The sequence below is a fragment of the Vulpes lagopus genome, chromosome 21, assembly GCF_018345385.1.
Source record: "Vulpes lagopus strain Blue_001 chromosome 21, ASM1834538v1, whole genome shotgun sequence".
NCBI classification, from domain to species: Eukaryota; Metazoa; Chordata; class Mammalia; order Carnivora; family Canidae; genus Vulpes; species Vulpes lagopus.
In genome coordinates this window covers 5835072-5853124 of record NC_054844.1, presented here as the reverse complement: position 1 = coordinate 5853124, position 18053 = coordinate 5835072, and the positions used below count along the sequence as shown (strand labels likewise).

At 40.0% G+C, this 18053-nt stretch overlaps 1 protein-coding gene across 1 annotated transcript in view; it reads right to left on the bottom strand.

Moving 5' to 3' along the window:
• Positions 1 to 18053, bottom strand: part of NDUFA9 (NADH:ubiquinone oxidoreductase subunit A9) — a 44482-nt gene that overhangs the window by 16329 nt on the left and 10100 nt on the right. The window contains exons 2-7 of the mRNA XM_041736373.1: positions 16655 to 16825; positions 16195 to 16292; positions 12710 to 12801; positions 11834 to 11975; positions 5804 to 5906; positions 987 to 1054 (exon numbers count right to left, since the gene is read on the bottom strand). Coding sequence (XP_041592307.1) covers positions 987 to 1054; positions 5804 to 5906; positions 11834 to 11975; positions 12710 to 12801; positions 16195 to 16292; positions 16655 to 16825 — 674 coding nt within the window. The remainder of the gene's footprint in view (positions 1 to 986; positions 1055 to 5803; positions 5907 to 11833; positions 11976 to 12709; positions 12802 to 16194; positions 16293 to 16654; positions 16826 to 18053) is intronic.

The window sequence follows — 18053 nt, the reverse complement described above, 5'->3', positions numbered from 1 at the left end:
AATGACCTACATATTGGAAGGTTCACCTAAATATTTTTTCTGGTCAGAACATGTTCATGCTCAGATAGCTGTCAAGGCCTTTGATTGGACTTTTGTCCACTATCTTTGCAATCTCACCCCTTACCACTTATCCTAATGCTGTTACCATGTTATCACAAATTAGTAAGCTGAATCCCATGGAGCTGCCAACATCCTACCAGTTTGACTTTCCCAAATAATAATTTTATGATTTCAAGGTTTTCAACTGGGGGATTTGGGTTTCCCAAGGGACTTTTGGCAAATGCCTGGAGGTATTTTTAGTTGTTACAACTAGGGACGTTGTGCTACTGCCATCTGGTGGCTAGCAGACAGGAATGCTGCTAAACATTCCAGAACAGCTCTCCAACAAAGAAATAACTGGCCCAAAATGTACAGTGCCACAGATGAAATACCCTGGTTTCAACATAATATGGAACCTAATATGCTCTTACCTTTGAGACTCTGAACACACCGTTCCCTCTGCATGGAATGCTCTTCCCCAACCCTCTTCATCTGACTTGCTGCTAGTCATCTTTAAGGCCTCACCTTAGATGTTGTTTCCTCTGGGAAGCTGTCGCTGACCCCCAAGTCTGTATTAGATATCCCTCTACTGTAATTATATAGGTCCTCTCCCTATCACAAGCACTACCACACTGCATGGCAATTGCTCTGCTAGTTGCCCCTGGATGAGGCCAATGTGAGGATAATAATTTGTGCGTAGTTCATATCTCTGTATTCCCAGTGACATGTACAGTGTGCCTGGAACATTCAATATATTTTTCTTAAATGAGCAACGAGCAAACAAGTGAACACACAGAGAATACATGGACCTCTTAGGTAAACTGAGAGACAAGTAGTTGAAGCACACTGAAAAGAAAAAGTGATAGAGTTATAGGATTAGGATAAAACCGGAAAACTGACCACCTGAATCTGAATCCAGCCAAAGCCCCTCCATTTGGGCTACTTACATATACTGGTTGTTTCACAGTCTTCTTGCCCAAGGAAACGAGAGGTACACCACCAAACCAGCGAGTATCTGGCAAAAGAAAGAGAAGTATGCTTACAAACAACCAGAAGCCTCATTAATCTCAACATGCTCCAGGTTAGCAGAATCATTTTGCATAACTGAAATAATGAAATAAATGTAGCTGACACTGAGGAAGTGAATAGGTAGCCACTTGTTTTTCAGATAACAAACACAGAAAGTAAAAAGACCACAGCTTTAAAGACATGGAGAGCAAAGGAAAATGATCAAATGGCGTGGCCACTTGGTGCATGGCCACTCCCAAGACTGGACTCTCAGTGACATCACCCCATTCTAAGGAGGAACACAAGAATCAATAGATCAGCAATACAACAGGAGTAACTCAGAAAAAGATTCTTATAAAAAGTGGGAATTTAGGATAGGATGAATGTATTACCACAAATATGTGGGGAACTGAAAGATTATTTAATAAGTGGTGCTGAGACAATCATTTTATTAAAGTGAGAAAAAAAGAGGAACGGAGGGAGAAAAGGTTCATGTCTCACCACAAACCAAAGCAAATCCCAAGTGTATTGAATGTAAAGGTAAAAAAAGCCTTACAAAAAAAATTTTTTTTAAGTAGCCATTATTTATAAGAGCATCAGAAAAAATAAAATACTCAGGAATAAACAAACCGAATTGGCTAAAGTCTTGCGCACTGAAAACTACAAGACATTGCTGGTATTTTTTAAAAAAGATTTATTTATTTGAGAGAGAGACAGTGAAGAGAGGGGCAGAGAAAGGGAGAAGAGAATCTCACGCAGACTCTAGCTGAGAGTGGAGCCCAATGTGGGCTTGAAATCATGATTCTGAGATCATGACCTGAGCTGAAACCAAGAGTGGGATGTTTAACTGACTGAGACACCCAATGCCTGGGTTGAAAGAAATGTAATAAGATAACAAATAAATAGAAACATATCTCACATTCACAGTGGAAGACAACACTGTTAAGATGTCAAACTACCCAAAGAATCTATGGTTAATGCAATCCTTATCAAAATCCCAGTGGTGAATTCTGCAAAAGTACAAAAAACACCATCTTAAAATTCATATGGAATCTTCAGGGACTCCAAATAGCCAAAACTGTTTTGGAAAAGAAAAACTATTCCAACTATTTCGAAGTCTCACACCTCTTGATTTTAAAACTTATTACAAAGCTATAGTAATCAAGATCAAAACAGTGGCACAAAGACAGACATATAACCAGTGGAACAGAACAGAAATAACTTCTGTATCTATCATCAAATGATTTTTTTTTGACACAGTGCCAAGATCATTTAATGGGGAATAACAATGTTTACAACAAATGATGCTGGAAGAACTGAAGATCCACATATAAAAGAATAAAATTGGACCTTGGCCTTATACCATATATAAAAATCAACTCAAAATACATCAAAGACCTTAACGTAAGAGCTACAACTACAAAATCCTTATAAGAAAATATGGGGGAAAGCCTCGTGACACTGGGTTTGATCACTGGTAATGATTTCTTGGTTATGATACTAAAACATAGACAACAACAGTAAAAAGAGAATTGGACTACATCAAAATTAAAAGCTTCTGTGCACTGAAGGACAGAACGAAAAGGCAGCCTACAATGCAATACAATATTTGTAAATCATATATCTGATAAGGGATTACTCTCCAGAACATATAAAGAACTCCTGGGATTCAACAACAAACCCAATTAAAAAATGAGCAAAGGATATGAACAGACATTTCTCCAAATAAGATACACAAATGGCTAACAAGCACAGGAAAAAATGCTCAACATCACTAATCATTACAGAAATGAAAATCAAAATATTACCTCACACCCATTAGGATGGTTACAATCAAAAGAAAGGGAAGGAAGGAAGGAGCCCCAGTAAATTTTATATTGTGTTTCTTACCACATTTCTTTTTTTAAATTGGAAGGTAATACAGAATGTGAAAAGACATGAGCAATCAGGGAAAAACACATGATAAAACTATCTAAATTGGATAAATGAACCGTGGTCCATTCATACCATGGAATATTATTCAGCTATAAAAAGAAATGAGCTATCAGTCATGGAAAGACACAAAGGAAACTTAAATGCAGAGGCTAAGTGAAAGAAGCCAATCTGACAGGGCAACATAGTATATGATTCCAAAGATATGGTGTTCTAGAAAAGGCAAAACTATGGAGACAGAAAAAGATGAGTGTTTGTCAGGTAGTGGGGTGAGGAAGGAAGGATAAATAGGTCAAGCACAAGGAACTTTTAAAGCAATGAAACTATTCTCTGTAATACTCTAATGCTAGGTAGATGTCATTATACATTTGTCAAAATCCACAGAATGTTCAACATAAAGAATGAATCCTAATGTAAATTATGGACTTGAGTTAATACTAATGTATCAATATTGGCTCATCGATTATAACAAATGTACCACACTAATGCCAGGTGTTAATTACAGAGAAAACTAGGACACCTGGGTGACTCATCAGTTAAGCGTCTAACACCTTAGACTCAGGGCATGATCCTAGAGTCCTGGTATCAAGTCCCACATCAAACTGGTACATTTGTGCAGCTGACTCAGCATCAAATGAGCACATGTAGGGCTTGATGAGACCCACCGCCATCATGACCCCACCAAGGCAATCACTGTGTTCCTTCTATAAAGAAAATACTTCCAAAGAAAATACCTCCAAGATTAGATGGAACCACTCTGCCACCTCTGTGCCCAGAGCCTTTTTTGTCACCCTACAATTTCAGAATACCGTTGGCACACGTCCTCTCAAACAAATTAATGTTCCTCTCAGCTGGCTCAAGTGACAGGAACAGATTCACATGCCAGCACCTGGGTCCATCCACTGGAAACTTCCTTTGAGAAACAGAGTATGACCGTGCAACCTTGGATGATCCTTTACCTCTTCCAACCGCACTTGACACACTGGTGGAATGGGTACCCCCACCATACCAGTCCCTGCCTCAAAGCTTCCCATCACATGATGCAGGCAAAACGCTTCACACAGTGCCTGGCATACACCAAACGTTTAATAAAAGTGAAATGCTATCATTTTTAATAAGGATCAGTGATGTCAATTCCCACTGCTTGGCACTCTATGAAATAGGGTGTGCTTGGGAAGGCGATGATAAAACACTGTCTTGATGCAGAGTGCAAGAGGGTGGTCCTCAAGAGTAGGGGAAGGCAAGCGGCATTTACAGCTTACCCAGGTAGGGGACTGATTCTTGGTTTTATTTAAAAGCAACACAGAGGATGCCCGGGTGGCTCAGTGGGTTGAGCCTCAGGCTCTTGGTGTTGGCTCAATGCATGATTTCAGGGTCCTGCTGTGCGGGGGAGTCTGCTTCTCCCTCTCCCTCTTTCTCCCTCTGCCCCTCTCCCTGCCCTTGCTCTCTCTCTCTCTCAAATAAACAGATAGAAACTTTTTTAAAAATAGAAATAAAGGGACTCCTGGGTGGCTCAGTGGCTGAGTTTCACTCAGGATGTGATCCCAAGTCTGGGGATCACATCCCACATCAGGCTTCCTGCATGGAGCATGTTTCTCCCTCTGCCTATGTCTCTGCCTCTCTCTCTCTGTCTCTCATTAATAAATAAAATCTTTTAAAAAAATAAATAAAAGAGAAAACTGTTGGGGGCAGAGATCAAGGAGTTAAAGGGTATGTGGGAGCTCTGTGCTTTCCACTCAACTTTTCTATAAACCTTAAACTACTCAAAAAAATTAAAGTCTATAAATTTTAAAACAATTTAGTAAGCCAAGAAAAAAAAAAAAAGAACAGTAAATATAACAAAAGATACATGCCCTTAATATATAAAGAGCCTAAATAAATCAGTTAGGAACACAGTTCTCAAAAAAACAAATACTTATGGGCCAAGGATGTATAAAGAAAACTGAAAAAAATAATATGAATGGCTAACAATGAAAAACAGGAAGCTACTGATAAAACTGTACTTCACTAACCATCCTAGTCCTTCCTAGGAAGGTCAGAATCCTCTCCTAATACATAAGTGAGTAAGCTGAGAGGTAACTGGTAATTCAATAGAATCAGAAACTAAAGCGGATCCCATTCCACAGAGATTGCTATTAACAAGGAAGACCTACATCATCTCAGGATCATGAGATCGAGCCCCGAGTCGGGCTCACACTCAGTGAGAAGTTTGCTTGAGATTCCCCCTCTCCCTCTGCCCTTCCCACAATGTGCGTCTGGGCTCTCCCTCTCCCAAATAAATAAAATCTTAAAAAAAAAAAAAAAAAAACAAGGAAGACTGATTACCTGCACCTGACAAACTTATGATGTTGCCTCTTTGTCTTTCAAAACCAACATTTAGATGTTGGGGACATGGCAGTCAGACTAAAACTGAGAGGGTAGTTTAGGAACGGGCTTCATATGAAAAATAAAAACAAGGCCAACGTTTAAACACTGACTACGGACCAGGTGCTGTGACATGGTCAGCTTCATTTTGGTAACACACTACTCTTTTCATCTCCAGTTCAACACAAGGAAGCTGCCTCCCAGGTACATGCCACAGTCCCAGAACTAGTCAGTCTCTGCTTCCCCAGGCTGCACTCTTTCTGTGCATCTAAAGTGTTGCTTTCCATAGATAGTAACAAAGACCATGCTAGGCAAAGAAACTCTGGGGAAAAAAGGGCAACTGGGATAGAGAAAATATACCTGAGTCTGTCAATTCAGAGAACACTATTAGCTTGGGCTTAACTTCGACTTAGTTAACTAGTCTCCTCCTCTCTACAAGAATACAAGAAAGAATACATACTTGCAAAATGATTGAGGAATCTATCCTCTCTTCCAAAGATGTCCGATGGCTTTATGATAATGGCTTCTGGAAATGCATCTCTCACTTCCTTCTCTCCAACGGCCTTAACAACCAGCCAGATAAAAAAAGAGTTCAGAGATGAGTGAACAGAGCTTGCATTCTTTCCACTATCAGGATGTTTTTTTTGTTTTTTTTTTTTTTTTTTTAATTTTTATTTATTTGTGATAGGAACACAGTGAGAGAGAGAGAGAGGCAGAGACACAGGCAGAGGGAGAAGCAGGCTCCATGCACCGGGAGCCTGACGTGGGATTCGATCCCAGATCTCCAGGATCGCGCCCTGGGCCAAAGGCAGGCGCCAAACCGCTGCGCCACCCAGGGATCCCTCACTATCAGGATGTTACTTGTATTTCAAAAGTCAGTTTCTCCAGATTATGGTAGGATTCATAAAAGTCAGTTACAAAGAACTTTTTTATACATTATAAAAAGAAAACTGAAAAAAATAATATGAATGGCTAACAACGAAAAACAGGAAGCTACTGATAAAACTGTACCTCACTAACCATCCTAGTACTTACTTCCTAGGAGGGTCAGAATCCTCTCCTAATATATAAGAGAGTAAGCGGAGAGGTAATTCAATAGAATCAGAAACTAAAGCAGATCCCATTCCACAGAGATTGCTATTAACAAGGAAGACCTACATCATCTCAGGATCATGAGATCGAGCCCCAAGTGCTATTTAGCATACAAAAATGCCCTGCCTGTATGGCTCTTGTTGAGTTTCTTACTATATTTATCCTAGGGATAAATAGGCAGAAGAAAGGAGAATAACAACAGTAGTGGAATTTTTCCAGCCTCCATTTTTCTTTCTAATCACAGATTCTCTGGAAGGTGTCAACAATCTAGCAGTTGGCCAGAGAAAAGGGAGTGTGGTGGGAGGCCATGATATGGAAGTGACAGCACAAATACCTATCCAGAGGAGTCAGGGACGGGCCAGGAAACTTCCTAACCTCTACACCCTAGCTTGCTACCATCTATCTCCTCCTAGATGAGGCCTCTTTCCATGCAGGTATCAGCACCCTGTCCAGCCTTCCTCTCCACCTGCACCACCACTGTGAGTGACATGTATGTCCAGGTGGACTTGAACCTCTGTTTCTTGAGCTTCTCAACTCCAATGACCTCCTTTTCTCTCTACTTCTGCCCCCTTCAGCTCATTCAGGCCACAAACCATTTCAAGAACTGCAATCGCCATTCTTCTCAAACTACATGAACACACCCTGCTCTCCGAGGGCAATCTCCCATGCTTCCAGCTGCTGCTTCATCATCAATTCCTGAGAGATCTGCTCATCACCTTCTCAGGAGCACTGTTTTCCTCCACATCAAGCCCTCCTAATTGCCTGAGACTAGATCCCATGGCCCAACTTTTCAATCACTCTCTTACCAATATTGTAATCTACCTCATCCTTTTGTCTTTACTCCACCCACCAGGCAAAAATCCCAATTCTGAAAAAACCCTATCAGCCTCCTTCTTTGAGCCATGCACTCCTGCTGCCTTCAGAGCTGCAGGAAAATAAATACTTAAAAATCATAAATTGGACAATTCAATAGCCAAAAAAATTCCAATTTGATTAAAAATTGGGCAGAGGATCTGAATAGACATATTTCCTGTAAAGACACACAGATGCTCAACAGGTACATGAAAAGGTGCCCAGAATCACTAATCATCAGGGATATACTAATCAAAACCACAATGAGATATCACCTCACACCTTTTAGCATGGAAATGATCAAAAAGACAAGAAATAACAAATGTTAGCGAGGACGTAGAGAAAAGGGAACCCTTGTGCACTGTTGGTGGAAATGTAAATTGGTGCAGCCACTGTGGAAAACAACATGAGGGCTCCTCAAAAACTTAGAAATATAACTACCATATGATCCAGCAATTCCACTTCTGCTAATATATCTAAAGGAAATGAAAACACTAACTTGAAAAGATATCTGCATCCCGGTGTTCACTGCAGCATTATTTAAAACAGCCAAGACATGGAAGCAAGCTAAGAGTCCACTGGGAGATGAACGGATAAAGAAAATGTGACACACACACACACACACACACACACACTGCAATATTACCCAGCCACCAAAAAAGAAGGAAATCTTGCCATTTGCTACAACAACATGAATGGACCTTGAAGGCATTATGCTAAATAAAGAATTCAGACAAAGAAAGACCAATACCACATGATCTCACTTATACGTGGAATTGAAATTAAAAAAAAAGCAAACAGGGGCAGCCCGGGTGGCTTAGCGGTTTAGCGCTGCCTTCAGCCCAGGGCCTGATCCTGGAGACCTTGGATCAAGTCCCACCTTGGACTCCCTGCATGGAGCCTGCTTCTCCCTCTGCCTGCCTTTCTCCTCTCTCTCTCTCTCTTTCCCTCCCTCCCTGTGTGTATCTCATGAATAAATAGATAAAATCTTAAAAAAAAAAAAAAAAAAGGAAACAAAAAACTCACCAAACTCATAGATACAAAGAACAAACTAACTGCCAGAGGCAGGGGCAAAGGGGATCAAAAGGAACAAACTTCTAATTATAAAGTAAGATACCTTAGGATGTAACACATAGCATGACAACTCTAGGTAATAAGCTTGTATTGTATATTTGAAAGTTGCTAATAAAAGAATAGATCTTCGGCATCTGAGTGGATCAGTGGTTAAGCATCTGCCTTCAGCTCAGGTCATGATCCCGGGGGCCTGGGATCGAGTTCCGCATTGAGGGAGCCTGCTTCTCCATCTGCCTGTGTCTCTGCCTCTTGTAAATAAATTTTTTTTTTTTTTTTAAAAGTAGATCTTAAAAATTCTCATCACAAAGGGGTACCTGGGTGGCTCAGTCGGTTAAGCATCTGACTTCAACTCAGTACATGATCTCAGGGTCCTGGGAATAAGTCCTGCATTGGGCTCTGCACTCAGCAGGGAGTCTGCTTGTCCCTCTCCCTCTGCCCCTTTCCCTCGATGTGCACGCAAGCACACTCTCTAATAAATAAAATCTTAAAAAAAAAAAAGTTCTCATCACACACAAAAAAAAATCTGTAACTATGTGGTGATGTTAACCAGACTTATTGTGGAGATCACAATATATACATATGTCAAATCATTACATTATACACCTGAAACTAATATATGTCAATTACACCTAAATTTTTAAAAAATCATAAATCGGTGCCACTATATACTCACATCATCGATTTTAACTTGGCCTTCAACATTTCCCACAAGTACGATTCTCTTCTAATTAGCCGTTCTCTCCTATGACAATTTCGAACATTCTCCATTCTATTCAGATTCCTCCCTTATTATTCTCTTCCTTCTAGTAAATGAGTTTACCTTCTCATCCAAAGAGAAAATACAGCAGCAGACAAAACCATCTCAAGTTGCTGCCAGAAAATCCACAACTCTAACCAGTACCCTCTCACCAGTACTTACACAATGTTAAGACCTTCCACCTTAAGAGGAAAAAAAAAATCCCAGTTCCATGTACCCCTCCAACTTCTTGCCCCCTCTCTCCTCTTACCAATCTACTTAAAATGCTGCCCCACTGCCTTAGCTCCCGCTCACTCTCTGTGCTCACCTGTGATTCCGCCCTGACACCTGCACCCAAACCATTCTTAACCAAATCATAGATGACCTTCATATCGATAGATCCAAGTTGACTCTCCAGTTCTCACCTCACTAGGCTTCTTATCAGCATTCATAAGCAACGACTCCCTTCCTATATAAACCATCTCCCCTTGGCTTCCATGACTTTGCGCACTCTTGGTTTCCCTCCTACCTTGCCACATCCACTCCTTCTCAGTCTTTGTTTGTTTTGGTTTTTGCAGGTGCCTCCTTGTCTACCAGAGTACTAATCAATGGTATTCCTCTGGGCTCTGTCCAAAGTTCTCTCAATCCACGCTTTCTCATTAGGCAAACTTATTCTCAAACCTTGCTTCAATAACTGGTTTTTCTTGTAAAGATGTTATTTATTTGGGAGAGAGAGAGAGAAGAGCAAGAGAGAGAGCATGAGCTCTCGGGGGAAGGGGCAGATAGAGAAGCAGGCTCCCCGCTGAGCAGGGAGCCCACTGAGGGGCTTGATCCCAGGACCCCAGGATCATGACCCACACTGAAGATAGATGCCCAATGGACTAAGACACCCAGGTGCCCCTAATTAACTGGTTTTATATCTCCAAACCAGACCTCACTTCTGAGCTCCAGGATTATAAATCCCACTCATCATCGTTACTTGGATGATTAACACACACTTGCAATGTAACCTGCATCCAAAACTGGATCATCCTCTTTCTTCTTTGTAAATACTATTTCTCAATCTTTGCTAAGCTTTGGAATCACCCAGCAAGAGTTAAAAATATTGATGCCCGAGTTCTATCCCCAGAGATTCTATTTTCATTGGTCATGGTGCAGGATTTTTCAAAAAGTTCTTTCAGTGATTCTAATGGGCAGCTAATGGTAAGAACCACTGCCCGAAAGCCTTGTCTTTCTCCCCTTATATTCAACAGAAACCAAATCCACCTTGTGGTGTAAGCCATGGGGCTGGACATCTGAGTTTTCTCCCACCCTGGCCCTTCCAAACAACCATAGATTGAGCGGATTCTGTGAGTGCCAGTGTGGAGGCAGGCACAGAGTGTACACGCTCATTCTCCTTCATCCATGCAGTATGAAAATGGTGAGGCTTGGACGCGCTACAAGCCAGTTCCATGACCATGAGAAACAGAGCTTACACAACAAAAAAGGCTGGGGGATGCCTGGGTGGCTCAGCGGTTGAGTGTCAGCCTTTGGCTCAGGGCGTGATCCTGGCGTCCTGGGATTGGGTCCCACATTGGGCTCCCTACAGGGAGCCTGCTTCTCCCTCTGCCTTTCTCTCTCTCTCTGTCATGAATAAATAAATAAAATCTTTAAAAAAAAAAAAAAAAAGGCTGAAAGAATCAAAGCTGAAACTCTGATGAACCTTGGCACCAATATGGCTAAGCTTCCTTATTGTTGGATTTTTTCAGATATAGGGGCCTATAAACTCCCTTTATGTTTGAGCCAGATTACACTGAATTTTCAGATGCTAGCAATTAAATGCTCCTAACTGATAGATGCTCTCTCTCCACCATCATATTCTCCTATGGCACAGTTCCCTACTTTGCAACACTAGGCACAAGTGGAATTATTTTCCTCAATGGATTAGAAAGCAGACATGGGCTAAGACCATGTCTGTTTTATTCACTACACTATACACCACCTAATACAATATGCAGCACACAGAAGGTACTTATTAAATCATGTGTTCAATAAAAGAATGCAGTAGGTCAAAAAAGTTGGGAGCCACTGGCAAAGAACTCAGTGGCCTTATAAATTTGACCCAAAGCGGCTCATCATAGCAGAAAACAAATGCCAAAGACAGTCTCAGATACTGCAATTTCTCTGAATCCCTGACAATAAAGACATTTCATGTTATAGACTGACTCCAAATCAGAATGGTCAATACCTAGATACAATCTCGATGACAATGTGGTTTCTGGAAGTATAAAAAGCCTACATACTATATTTCCTTGCCAAATATTTATCCCTGTCATTCTCAGCCTTTACATTATGCTTACAACAAGAGCTACATAAGACCATGACTATGCACAAGGTTTGAGGGAAAAAAATGGCCTTTTAACCTTGTAGGTAAAACACAGGTAGGACTCTTTCGGCAGGAATAACACTCTACTCTTACGAAGTTTACTATATAATTCTATTATGCCCCAAGCAACTTTCAGCATTTGAGAACAGGTAATAAATAATGCTCTATCCATCTCTGAAGCCCGTTACTATAGTTCCCTACAAACAGAAGGCACTCAAAAGAAATGTCAGAACACAACACACACATCAATCTAATTCTAAATCTGGAGAATTAGAAACCCCTTTTAATTCTGGATATGTCAATAGGAAACTCTTCTCACTTAAGTCACGTTTCGAAGGGGCTAAGAAACTCCAGCTCTGTGAACCACTTACCTTATTTCTCAGATATCTAGAAGAGCTTTTAATATCAGCATTCAGATGTGAAACATGAATGAATTTTTCAACTCCAGCTTCCTTGGACACTTTGGCAATTGCTTGGGGAATCTTCACGAAAACATCCTCAAAATCAAAGTTTCTGGAAGAAGGAAGAAAAAGGGATCAGTTAAGAAAACCTGACTCAGGATCCCAAAGCTTTCTGTGATAAGCTGGTTTTCATACTATTACTATAATTCATAATAGTTAAACTTGTAAATGGCAATGATTTAACACAGGGTCAAAATTTATATATATATACATATACATGTGTATTTTTGATATACATATAAATTTTACTGCTCATCACTACTATACATAATTTAAGTACTATATATATTATCTAATTTATTACTATAAGTTATAAATCAGCATACATAATATTCTCTGACCTCAAGGAATCCCAAGGCTGAGACCCTTTGAGAACATCTCACTGTAGTGGTTGGGTAGGGAGCCAGGAAGTGTTGGGAGCTAAAGAGGGACCCACTTTTTATCCCTGGGTTTGTTTCCCTCAGGGGGAAAAAAAAAAAAAAAACTAAAAAAAAATCAATCTCCAGTTTAATGCAATAACATTAACATCAAGTTGATGACACCAACCATACTGACACAATCCGTACTGGCTTTTTATGGGTAGCACATCACTTTGTTTACTTATACCAGACTAAATCTCCTGAAAGAGGGTTTTGGGGTATGCAAGTAAACAGGTGTTCAATCAATGCTTAATGGACTAATTAAAAATGTGACAACTATAATGCCTGACATTAGAAGGTATCCAATGAATATCTACTGAACCCTAAGACAGCATATACAAAGAAAACACAAGAGCCAAAGACTTACTTCGTTTCCCATTCTCGCCCAATAAGATTAATGACCACATTGCTGTGCTTCACTGCTCTTTGGATAGAATCTTTGTTTCTCCCATCCCATTCCTATAAGAACAGAAGTCAGTCAGATGCAAACATAAGGGCAAGTTTCAAAACAGGGCCTGTTATAGTCATAATATGGTACCATTTCATGCAGGCTCCATTTATTATAAGAGAAACGGTCATGAGGTCTCAAATTCCCTGCTGATTCTCTGACTCTCCTTGAGACAAATAGGTCACAGTATATCTATTTTATTCAGGTAATGAAATGATAGAATTAGAAAAGACAATATCCATTTTTAGTGGGGCACGTCCATTTCTGACCACCCACCTGCCCCCTGCAAGTTTGTAAGGGATTCTAGTTACCAAATCTCCCCTCCTGAAATAGAGCCTAAGAGTCTTTGGGAGGAAAACTGACTTTCCCTTTTTGCAGTAACCAGCCACCGACTGAAAAACAGGAGTATCTCTTCAAGGCTAACATTAAATTGGGAGCATTCATGACTTTTTCTTTTTAACTCTTTTCTCTTTATAATCCTGGATCTAGCCATTTCTACTCTAAAGATGTTAAAACAACACTCAAGGAGGAGTGACCTGCCTAAAAGAGCAGAGTGAGCCAATGGCAGATTTCAGTGTAGAACTAAATGTCTGAGTAGTGATTCAGGCCTACAGTCACATTGATGGTTCTTGTCCAAAATGGAGACTGGGGATTAAAAACCCCAGACAAAGTACAGCATTTTCTATGTTAAGATAAGACTGGATTTTTTAAACATTTCAATGAAAGAGAATAAATAGTAAGAAGTTCTTAGGGTCAACTGCTAAGGTATATGTATGAGTGGGAAGGGAAAGTGAGAAAGGAAGGCTGAAGGGTAGTGAGCAGGGGCAGAGGGCAGTGCAATTTAGAAAAGAGAGACAGGGCTACAGAAACCAGACTCAGGATCAAAAGATGAAGCCCGCAGCAGGACAAACTAGTTACAACTGATGAGGGGGTTACAAGAGACGTACAGAGTGACAGCTGCAGAGTCAGACAGGAATGCAAATTCCATTTGCCTTTTACAAACTCGGTAAAACTTCTCTCCCTGACCTCCTTGTAAAATTTGAAAATACAACCTACCTCATGGGTTTGCTATAAAGATTAAGTAAAACAGACATAAAATCTGTAGCACAGTAAGTTAACATATCTAACCAAAAAAAGGAGTTCTTCACATAAAGAGCTAAAGAAGGCTTTTCTTAGAAAAGATGGCAAGGGTGGAAGAAAAAGAATCCAAGAAAACTCAGAGTGAAGGAGCTTGAGACATAACTGCAGGAAGGGCCCAAGAGAGTGGCCTGGAGAGAAAGAATTAAAAGGAAATCCAATTCCCAGGGAGAAGGCCCAGGGGATACAGTCATGTTAGCAAACCAAGTAGTTGTTCAGACAATTTCCAACAGAGACTACAGCAGGGAAATCAGTATTTCCCCACCCCTAGTATGGTCCATCCTTCTCAAAAATAAACAATAGAGTGAAGTCTTCCCATTTTACCTTTCTCGTACTTCCACTTTTGTAAACTTTATTATATTCAAAGTTCTATGTTTGGGGCACCTGGGTGGCTCATTGGTTAAATGTCGACTCTTGATTCTGTTTCAGGTCATGATCTCAGGGTTGTGGAATTGAGCCCCATATCAGGCTCCATGCTGGGCACGGAACCTGGCTTAAGATTCTCTCTCTCTCTCCCCTCTGCCCCTCCCCTCCATCTCTACTACTCTCAAGCTCACTCATTTTCTCTCTCATTCAAAAAAAAAAAAAAAAGGTTATATGCTTAGTCCCCATGTTCTCTGTTAACACTGAGAACTCCCTGCAGTCTTATTCATCAAGACACGTTCATAATTTAGGTCAACGTCAGGCACTCAATAAATACCTATGGGAAGAATGGAATATATATCATATGGCTCAATTCCAATGACTGCATCTACCAGCCAAAGTTTTCACCTATTATTTGTGAAAAACTTTAATTCTGAGGATTGACAAAGTAACCAATAATCCCAAGTCATAAAGAAACTAGAAAGAAAATAAGCTCCTGTAACTGTAAGACCAAGAAGATATTTGAGAATAAGATTTTCAGGAAAGAAAAACACTTTAGCAAAAAGAAATTTCCAACATAATATACTTAGCTTGTGAACATTCAGTAAGGAATAAATGAAAATGCTATTAAAAATACATAAAAATTCATTTTTAAAAAAGATTTATTTATTTATTTATTCATGAGAGACACAGAGAGAAGCAGAGGGAGAAGCAGGCTCCTCGCAGGGAGCCTGATGTGGGACTCGATCCCAGGACCCTGGGACCACGCCCTGAACCAAAGGCAGACCCTCAACTATTGAGCCACCCAGGCATCCCAAAAATAAGTAAGAATTTAAGAGAGATCACAAATAATCTGCAGGAATAGATCAGAGATCTTAAGGATGTTTACCAAATATTTTTTAAAAGGGGAAGTGTGTACATGGAAGAGCTCAACTCCATATAAAATGATAAAAGCAGGACAATTTAGCCAGAAGAACAGGAGGACTGAGCATGAATGCCCAGAGTGTTTCTGAACAGGATAACCGCAGGCACTGGGGACAGTGTAACTCTGTGGAAAGGGACTGCCCTGGGCACTATATGATATTTAGCATCCCTGGTCCCTAGCTAAGAAACCAGTATAAACTTCAGTCATAATGGCAATCGAAAAGGCCAACACATTTTTAATCACCTCCCTGAAGGGTCTGCCTTACCCTGTTCCAAGCCCCCACCCTCCTTGCCTCATTGGCAACTCTTGGTCTAAACAATAGGGAAGCACAGCGAGCACTGTTCTAAGTTCATTCTGTGCCAAGGAAACTAAGTTATAAAACACCCTATTTGTGATCTCCACCATCTACAGAAGCACTGTCCAAAGGAAATATAACATGAGGCAGATAAGCCATCTAAATTTTCCACCAGTCACTTCTAAAAGAGTAAAAAGAAACAGGTGAAATTCATTTGAATAATATACTTTCTTTAACCTAGTATATCCAAATATTATTTCAATATGTAATAGGTGTAAGAAATTATTAATGATATATATCATTTTCTTTGTACTAAGTCTTTGAAATCTGGTGTGTATAATTACAGCACATCTTAATTAAGATTAACCAGTAATGTGGTAAAGTTTTATTAGAACACAGCCACTTCCTTTCATTTATACATTATCTATGGCTGCTTCCAGGCTAGAAGCGCAGAACTGAACAATCATGAAAAGATCCTACGACCTACAAAAGCTAAAATATTTACTATCTGGCCCTCTACAGAAAACGTTAGTCAACTGCTGGGCAAGAGTTTACAAGAATGGGTGAATAAAGGATGCCCTTGGTTCACTCTGGAATGAAACTGCTGCTTTCTCTCTCTCTCCTAAAAATGACCTCTGTAATTTGTATCTGTCAACTCCAATAATCAGTCATACAGGCTCTTACCAGAAAGATAATCTGACCCAGGTCACCCATGGGACGAAGGTGCATGGTGTCATATGGGTCACACCGATAGGGTATGATCACCTGTGATCCCATACGTCCTAAGAAAGAATGGATTGAAGCAAGGATCAACATTAACATAATATGGATACTTCATATGACAGTGATTTGGTAAATATTTAACTTCTAGTATAAGTGAACGGATACCATGTTTTACAAAAAGCATATTTTGCTGTGCTAGAGATGCTATAACTTTTCAGAGTCCCCTATTCCTGTCTCAACATCCTATACAGGAAGCATGATAATACTTCCCAATGTACAGCAGATCAAAATTACATAAATCCAAGGTAGAAGTAATGTGTGCAACACTGTTAAATTGAACAGAAACATGGCTCCTGGCTTCTCATTAGGCAACCCTAATAAATGGCACTGGAGCACAGGGAACTCAAGGAATTTTACTTACCAAGGTGGTTGACAACATAGCGGCCCAGGAATCCTGTTGCTCCAAACACAGTGGCCACAACCCCACTAACTGAGGAACGCCCACCTTTCCCATGAGGTATGAGTGCATGATGAAGCTGGCGCCGGAGTGGGCCATGAAACATAGCTGTGGCTCTTGCAGTAACAGAAGAACCTTAAACAAAACCCAGAGTGTACAAAAATGGCAAATGTTAACATAAGAGTATGAATAACCTCTTTTCCCAGAAACTGGTAACATTATTTTGCTATCAGTACTTTCATATACTTAAGTTTAAAAAGAACTTTTAAATTAAAAGTTGTGATTTAATTAATTGCCAACATCAATAATAAACACAAACTACTGCAACAAGGAATCTATGTCATAGGAAATACATAAAAATTAGAAAGTACAGTTGATCCTTGAACAACAGGGGTTTGAACCGTGTGGGTCCATTTATATGTGGATTTTTTTCGATAAATACAGCAGAGTACTCTATGTTCTCTTTGTTATGATTTTCTCTAATAACATTTTCTTTTCTCTCACTTTATGGTAAGAACACAGTATATAGTATATATGTAAAACGTACAGAATATGTTAATCAACTTTATGTTACCAGTAAGGCTTCTGGTTAACAGTAAGCTAGTTTTAGGGGAACAAACAAATTTTTGACTGCAGGGATGGGAGAGGGAGGGGTCAGTGCCCCTAACTACTGCATTGTTTAAGAGTCAACTGTAAACTCCCTCTCCCTGCCCTATAGGATACAATACACCTTGGAAGATAAATCACATTTAAAAAAACTAAGAGAGTATAAACCTCCATAGTAAAAGGAACTGAGAGAATGCAAAGAAAGGGAGCAATAAAATAGATAATTATGAGGAATAATTCCTGGGTAAAGTGTGTTTTGGGGGGGCTTTTCTTCCAGTTTGACTGAGAAATTTCTGAGAAATTTATCACTGTGTAAGTTTAAGGTATACAGCATGGTGGTCTGATTTCTACATATTATGAAATGATTACAAAAGGTTCAGCTTATGTTCATCATCTCATAGAGCTACAAAAGGAAAGAAGAAAAAAACAAGGGATCCCTGGGTGGCGCAGCGGTTTGGCGCCTGCCTTTGGCCCAGGGCGCGATCCTGGAGACCTGGGATCGAATCCCACATCCGGCTCCCGGTGCATGGAGCCTGCTTCTCCCTCTGCCTGTGTCTCTGACTCTCTCTCTCTCTCTCTCTCTCTCTGTGACTATCATAAATAAATAAATAGAAAAAAAATTAAAAAATAAAAATAAAAAAAAAAACAACCTCTTCCTTGTGATGAGAACTCAGCATTAACTACCTTACTGCTCCTATGTATCCTACAGCAACATTAGCTAAGTCACCATATTGTGCATTATATCACGAGCAGTTCT